This window comes from Beta vulgaris, chromosome 9 (genome assembly GCF_026745355.1).
Source record: "Beta vulgaris subsp. vulgaris cultivar EL10 chromosome 9, EL10.2, whole genome shotgun sequence".
In the NCBI taxonomy this organism is placed as follows: domain Eukaryota; kingdom Viridiplantae; phylum Streptophyta; class Magnoliopsida; order Caryophyllales; family Amaranthaceae; genus Beta; species Beta vulgaris.
The window spans coordinates 33373044-33381006 of NC_079210.1; the positions used below are offsets into that span (position 1 = coordinate 33373044).

Sequence of the window (7963 nt, forward strand, 5' to 3'; positions counted from 1 at the left end):
AAATATTTTTAGAGAGAAAGGTGAGGAGGAGAAGTGTTTTTTTTTTTTTTGTTCTGAAATATATCAATATGGGTATCATTTTATAGAGGGGAAAAAAATATGAATTTTGGTATTTTTTTTTTTTTTTTGAAATACAAATTTTCTGGGAAATTCCGTGGAAATTTCCACGAAATTTCCCAAAAAGAACACAGCAGCAGCCACGTGGCAGCTTGCCACTGGCTGGCTGTGTGTGACTAGGCTGATTTTGTCTTCCATTCACACATTTCATTTGCTGATGGATTTGTTCACATGGTGATGGATGACAAAACATGTCATTTGGTGATAGGTTTTCTATCACCAATGGGATACATGTTTTTTTTGTTTAACCCAAATTTTCTGATTTTGGTGATGAGTTATGTCACCATTGGGAGTGCTCTTAGAGCAGGCGAAAAGAAGACCAAAAACATTGGGCAAGTGAGCAATCAACAATATATCCACACTTTGACACGTGCAAGCAATGACCAAGCTGAAGTTAGAAGTTAAACTACCCTCACTCACAAAGTCACACCTCAGATACTTCCAAGTTCCTCCAGATTCTCATGAAACAATTGGTGTAAATTTTGCCACTTCATCACTTTGCATCTTTCAATTTATTCTCAGCTCCATATATTTTCTTTTATTTCATTAAACCTTAAAAGAAACAACAACTTAAAAAAAATCTTTGCCAATCATCTAAATAATAATTTAATAACATTAAAAAAAAAGCTCTTGAAAACTGTAAAGATGGCTCAATTGCTAAGTCCAGTATGTGCTGATCCATTCAAATTGCAGAACCCAGTACATAAATTTAATGCACATTCAAGTAGAAGTAGGTGGAGCGTGCAATCTACGCGCCGCTATAAATGGCGCGTTTTAGGTCACAGTAGAAGGAGGAGCTCGACACGAGTTCAAGCAGTTGCTGATGATTCAATGGAGATGGTTGATGAATTAGCCGATGATTATTATGCAGTTTTAGGACTGGTAATTTTCTTCACTATAATATTCTCAATTATTTTTATGGACATTTTTATTTAAAATATACTTATATTTTGATAGTTTCTAGTGTATAGTTAATAATCATTAATTGAGTTTTATCTACTTTTTAGATACTCACTTGATCAATTTACATTGGTTGTTTGGTTTATATTATTTATGTAGATATTTTAGGGTGTGTGTTTGTTTTGATAGTTTCTAGCATCTGATTATAATCATTGATATGGATTTTTATTATTGAAATCAAATGAAATTAGGCATCATTTTTTTGTATGGAATTGGGTGTTTGATTTATAAGGAATTGGTTTTGAAAGAATTGACATTTTTATAAAAATTGATGCTTGAATAATGATGTTTTAGTTACTGAGGGGTAAAAATTAAAGAGAAATTGGGGTTTATGTTTTGAGCAACAATCATGATTTTAAAGGCACTGATGAATGACAGTGTTTGAAATTTGGCAGACACCAGATGCTACACCACAACAAATCAAAAAAGCTTATTACAATTGTATGAAAGCTTGCCATCCTGACTTGACTGGTGATGATCCAGAGACTATGAACTTTTGCAAGTTCATTAATGAAGTATATGGGGTATGTTTTCCTAGGAAAATGATCTACTTTTGCATGATATATATCTTTTGATCACATATAAGTGGAATGAAACTAAATAAATTTGTGCCTTATAGGTTCTAAGTGATCCAGTGCAACGCATGGTGTATGATGAAATTCAGGGATATTCTTTGACAGCGATAAATCCATTCATGGATGATTCGGCCCCAAGAGATCATGTCTTTGTTGATGAATTTAGCTGCATAGGTGTGTGTTTAGATAATTTAGATGCATAGGTCTGATATTGATCATTTGATCATCCTTAAATTCGAGAAAAAATTCACAAGAATAATCCTCACTATGAGGGGTTTTTCCATAAAAATCCCTACTATGGGTGATTCAAGAACAATCCCAATTATGAAGGGTGCCTTCCTAAATAATCCCAAGTGACCAATGACTTCTATGAGCAGTAATGTTTTTGTTTTGTATTTTCCGTAATTTCTTGCCTTCTCTCTCCATCCTTCTCCCTGCCTGCATTACTAGAACTTGATACATCATATCTGACCTTCTGAATCGGTTTTTAAGGTCATTAGATCTTTTTGAGAAGACACCCTCATAATTGAATGTTTTATGGAATCATCTCCATTTAAATTATTATGGAAAGACTGGCCACAGTTAAGGTTCTTCTGGTGAATTTTTCCTATTGTTTACATCAAATAGCTGGTAATTGTCAACTGATTGGGATGTTAAACTTATCATTAACATGTTGGACCATCCATTACAGGATGTAAAAACTGTGCTAATGTGGCACCGGATGTTTTTGAAATTGAAGAAGACTTTGGACGGGCCAGAGCCTACCGACAGTGTGGCATGTGTGACCTTGCTCAACAAGCGATCGAAAGCTGGTATGAATCATGTCGTTGGTGACATTAACAATGTATAATTGACTCTTGTGTGGTGAATAGAGGATATTTTACCGACTACTCATGAGTTTACTATCAGTAGGATTTTCTCTCTTCTTGTCATATGCAGTAAAACTAGACTCTTGTTTTTCTTCCAACTGACTGGTTATCTAATTAACAGCCCAGTTGATTGTATCCATTGGACAACTGCAGCTCAATTAACTTTGCTTGAAGATGAGATGCGTAGAGTGGAACGAGTGAATGTAAGCCGAAAGTCTCCATCTTTCTTTTCTGATCTTTTTTGAGGCTCCTGATATATCTTTTCAGTTAGCTAGACTAATTTATAAGGAAACAAAACAGTACATCTATAATTATATGGAATTATGGATTACTGCCTTTGGCATAGTCATACACGGTGAAGAAGGCACCCATTTGATGCATTATGTCTTTTGGTTTTAAGATTTCAAAAGTCGTACAATATAGGTTGTATAAAAAACTTAAAAGTAGTAGTACTCATACTAATCATGTTACAGTTGAAAAATTACTATAGACTAAACCTATTTTTCTAGTACTATATCACAGATTTATAGGTTTACAAAAATTGAAAACTGAACACACAAACACAAACAAAGAGTCATATTGGTTAAACTATGGTTTTATGTTATTTGCATTGAAAATCATTTTTAAACCTCATGAAGTTTCTACAAGTTAGATGTAGATAGATGAACACGATTTTGTGATGGGATGCATATTAGCAAATTTTGCTTCCTATTAGCTCCAAAAGTAAATCCTCCTTACTTCCTGGTAAAGTATCCTTAGGTACTCCTTGAAACTGATTTGCTATATAAATAAACATATGAATAACAAATGTTTTCCAGATACCTTTCCTTGCTTTAATGAAACTGCTTATTTATGTGTATATATAAACACTCCTTTGCTTTGAGCCTCATTCTGGATCTTGAAATTGTGTTTCTGCAATTTAGTTATCAAGTTGTTCTTTTTTGTCTGCACTTTGATGTTATTGATATAAAAGTTGGATTAATTTTAACTTAAAAGCACCAACTCCTGATCTATTGTGTACCTGGAATGATAAACTAGACTACAAACACATACAAATTGTAATATATAGTTGTCTGCAAGTTACTGCAAGATTATACAACCGCATTATCTAATTTCATCTCATAGTTTATTTATATTAGTTGGTTGATTATTGTTCCTCGTCTTTGAAATGATATCAGGTTGCACTGATGCTAGCAGGCATGGGAGCATCATCGGATGTGTTTAGAATGGTAAACTTTTTTTTAGTTTATGTTTTACTGCTTTCTGTTCACCAGAAAGATATGGATGTCATTACTTCAATACTAAAATATACAAGAGCTTTTATATACCCTTTATTGAACTTTTGATGATTCATTCAGTGAATATTATAGAGAGAAGTAGGAGGAAGAGAAGATTTTATTTCAGAATGAATGAATGAGCTGCTTAGTACAAGATAGCACCTTATATAGTGTCTTAACCAATACAAGGGGTGTAATAACCACTTTCTAACTAACTTGTAACTAACATTCTTGTAACAAACTTTATAACAAACTTTGCTAACTGCTGGACACATCAGCATGATGATTAACAGAATGGTGATCATGAGCATCATGATCACCAAAACCCTTCATATCAAAACATGAGTCCCTAGATCCCTTCAGCATTGTTTATTACAATAGAATTTCCCATTATTATTCAGCCATTAGCGAATTGATCTATACATTTTCCCCATCTGCTATCCCTAATGTTCTAAGCCTTTATAAATTTGTAGGCCAATTCTCGTTGGGAGAAGCGACAGTCAAAAATTCTGGTAAGAACGCTCTAATCTAAAGCTTATAGCTCGACATTTATGTATCTGCAACTGTATTGTTCAACTTATCTAATAAAAATATTCTTGAGGTTTAATCTGTTTCAGGAAAAAGCTAGATTGAGAATGATGAAAGAGAATGGCGCTGCTGCTGCTGATGCATACTGGAGTAACCTGTGGGGAAAGCAGAAAGAGTACCAAAGTACAGGTATCTAGAGGTTACCCATATATTTAACGGAGTTAATAGTCATTAAGATTGGCATATGATGTGCTTTTTATCAAATTCATCTTGAGCCTAAATCATTTTTTTGAAGATCATTGTCGTTATCTACTCTGAAATTATATCTAAGAGAAGTGAACCTTATATACCAGGGTTTTCTAGTTTTATACAAATCTATGTTCATGTGTATCTTTTACATGACCGCTACGATTCAGAAAATATTCACTTCATTGTATACTTGGTGAATTGTACAGTTTCCATTATGCACTCATGCCTAGGAGGCTAAGAGATTTAGAGGATATTCACTTGTTTGGTAAATTGTACAATGTTCATTATACATTCGGGTGTACCATATGCATTGTGGGCCTAAGAGGCTAAGCTATCTATTTTCTCAGTTTAGGGCTCAAATTGATCAAATGGGGTGGGTCATTTTGTTTATCGGATCATGATTTCTCACATGTAGATCTGCTATAAAACATATTGCATTTGCCACTGAGTTCGAAGGGCCTACATACTGCTTGAGGAGACCTATGGACTCGAGCTCGGCTATTTTGTGAAAATTTCCATGATTTTATCCCAAAATTAAGTCTCGAAGTGTCCATACCTATGTTAGGATGTTGAGCTTCCGTCATAGGTGCTTGAGGTAAAATGAAGACGAAGATCGCTCTGTAGGAATTATTCTGAGAATGATTTTAAACAACATATATGATATGCCTGCTTCTATTGAGCTATTTGAGAGTTATTCAACTTGATTTAAACTATAGGTGATATCTAATTTAAGCTATCTCTTGTTAACCAACGGAAATGCCAAAGGATTTTCTTTTGAGCTATTTGAGAGTTATTTCATTTTGAGTTATGCACTTTCACTTTTCTTTTTATTGTAAGCTCTAATACTACTTTTTCGTGTGGCAGAGGAAGAAGTAAAAGAGCGAGCAAGGCGAGCAGCTGCAGCAGCTCGAAGATGGCGAGAGTACTCAAGGAGAGGTGCCGATAAACCTCCTACCTATAAACTTCCTGAGGCAGTGGAAGTGTCTACAGAGTAACTACCATCCCACATGCATATAATGATTAACCTTTCCCTTCTCGATATAATTCTTCTTACAAATGTATAGCTTATAATTTGCATATATCTCATATCTACAAGCTTTTGTCTTTTCTAAATTTAATGCTTCTCTTACTATAATCTAAATTGTAACTAGAATATATATGAATTTATGAAGGTATATACGTAGAAGTTAGAGGGGCATTTTTAGCATTGTGTATTTGTAATCTTCTTTTATTCTTGTTGGAATTTAGAGTATATGGTTTAGATTACTTCATGATGTATATTTGAGTTGCTTGGTCATGGTGTTGCAACTCAAATAATACATGGATTAAACAATGCAATATAGAATAACTAGCAATGGTATATGGCTGTTAAGTGCCTCGCAAGCCACTCCTCACAACTCTCTCTTTCACACAAGCACAGGAGAGGAAGAAGAGCACTGGTCGCGACTCGCGACCTACGTCGCACCTCGCGACAGTGCTGGAATTAACGCAGCAAGACAGAAGCATGCTCGCGACTCGCGAGCACGGTCGCACCTCGCGACGGTTTGCGTGAATTCATTGTTTGACGGTTATTCTAAATGGTGATTCAGTTTTTTGAATTAAAGAGCATTGATATATATATATAAGACTTCTTATATGATGAAGGAGGATGAGAAAACTACTTCTTCTCTATTGCATACAAACTTGAAAGGAAATTTAACAGTTCTTCATCTTCACAAATACTCACAAATTCATTTTCAATTTGATAGTGTTCATAGTAAGCGTGACCACTATTGTTTTTCTTCTTTGTATCTCGAAGGTGAATTCCGTGATACCCTGCTTTACGAATAGGGTCGGAATATTACTTTTGGGAAAGTGATCCACGCCTAGAAGAATTGTTCATCTTGTGACTCTTGTTCATTTCGTATTTTATTCTAACAATCCAAAAGTAATATATTCTTCAAGATGACTACAATTCGTGAAATGTCTGCAAATTTTCACAAACTTGACAAATTCGAAGGTGTTGGATTTAGAAGATGGCAAAAGAAGATGCATTTTCTCTTACTTCGTTAAATGTGGCATATGTTTTGAGCACTCCCAAACCCGAGGAAGTAGATGATGAAACTGTGGAAGAAATTCGAAGGAGAAACAAATGGGAGAATGATGACTATATATGTCGTGGCCACATTCTTAACGGTATGTCCGATGCTTTGTTTGATATTTATCAATTTGTTGAATCCGCTAAAAGTCTTTGGAATGAACTAGAAAGTAAATACATGGCCGAAGATGCTTCTAGTAAGAAGTTTCTTGTTAGTAATTTCAATGCCTTTAAAATGGTAGACACTAGGCCGGTAATGGAGCAATTCCATGAAATTCAAAGAATTTTAGGAAGTTTTAAGCAACACAACATTGATATGGATGAGACCTTTGTTGTTTCCTCAATAATTGACAAATTACCACCCGGTTGGAAAGATGTTAGAAATTCTCTTAAGCATAAGAAAGATGATATGAATGTTGAACAATTGGGTGCTCATCTTCGGATTGAAGAGGGCATTCGGGTCCAAGATGGACAAAAGGATGTTAATCCTAATCCTTCTACCGTTAACATGGTGGAGGATGGTAAGTCAAAGGAGTCTTCTAATCCTAAGAAGAGGGCTAACAATTTCACCAAAGGCAACAATTGGAAGAAGCCTAAGTTTGGTGGAGGTGCTCAACGTGGTTGTTGGGAATGTGGCAAGCCCGGTCATTTTAAGAAGGATTGCACCATTTGGAAAAAGAAGATGAACAAAAAGAATGGTGGGAATGGCGAGTCAAGCCAAACCCATGCCAAGCAAGGTATGAGTACACAAGTTTCACTTAATTCAAATCTGAATTTTGTGTGATGATTTCTGAAATCTTTTGTGTACAGGATGATTGTTCATGGTGGATCGATTCGGGAGCATCAAGACATGTATGCAAGGAGCGTCTCTATTTAAGACTTTCAAGGAGGTTGGAATGGAGAAGTTCTTTACATGGGCAATGATTCTACGGCTAAAGTTCTAGGTATAGGACAAGTAGAATTAGTGTTTAGTTCCGGAAAGCCTCTTATTTTAAGAGATGTATTGTATGCTCCGGAACTTAGGAAAAATTTAGTCTCCGGTGCTACCTTGAATCGATTAGGATTTAAAATGGTGTTTGAAGCTGATAAATTCATATTATCTAAGGGTGGAACATTTGTAGGACTTGGTTATCTTTGTAATAGTATGTTTAAACTTAGTATTTCAAATGCTTTGAAAGATACTTTGTTTGTTGTTAATGACAATTCTTCTCTATGGCATAATCGACTTGGTCATGTTAATTACAAGAAGTTATGTTCAATGTCTAAACATGATTTGATTCCTTCTTTTGATCCAAGTATAGAGAAGTGTAG

The 7963-nt window shown here is 34.9% G+C and overlaps 1 protein-coding gene across 1 annotated transcript; it reads left to right on the forward strand.

The window, feature by feature from the left end:
* Positions 1-660: 660 nt before the first annotated feature.
* LOC104903415 (chaperone protein dnaJ C76, chloroplastic) lies at positions 661-5773 on the forward strand. The gene is made up of 9 exons (XM_010691441.4): positions 661-999; positions 1473-1601; positions 1697-1826; positions 2344-2464; positions 2643-2724; positions 3700-3750; positions 4272-4310; positions 4416-4515; positions 5440-5773. Exons 1-9 carry the CDS (start codon positions 763-765, stop codon positions 5568-5570), a joined length of 1020 nt encoding a protein of 339 aa, XP_010689743.2. The 5' UTR covers positions 661-762; the 3' UTR covers positions 5571-5773.
* The last annotated feature ends 2190 nt before the right edge of the window (positions 5774-7963 follow it).

Excerpts from the sequence above, each read along its gene's own strand:
- LOC104903415 (XM_010691441.4), top strand. The coding sequence starts at position 763 with ATGGCTCAATTGCTAAGTCCAGTATGTGCTGATCCATTCAAATTGCAG. Across the intron at positions 1,602-1,696 it reads TCATTAATGAAGTATATGGG|GTTCTAAGTGATCCAGTGCA; the intron begins GTATGTTTTCCT and ends TGTGCCTTATAG. Across the intron at positions 1,827-2,343 it reads TGATGAATTTAGCTGCATAG|GATGTAAAAACTGTGCTAAT; the intron begins GTGTGTGTTTAG and ends CATCCATTACAG.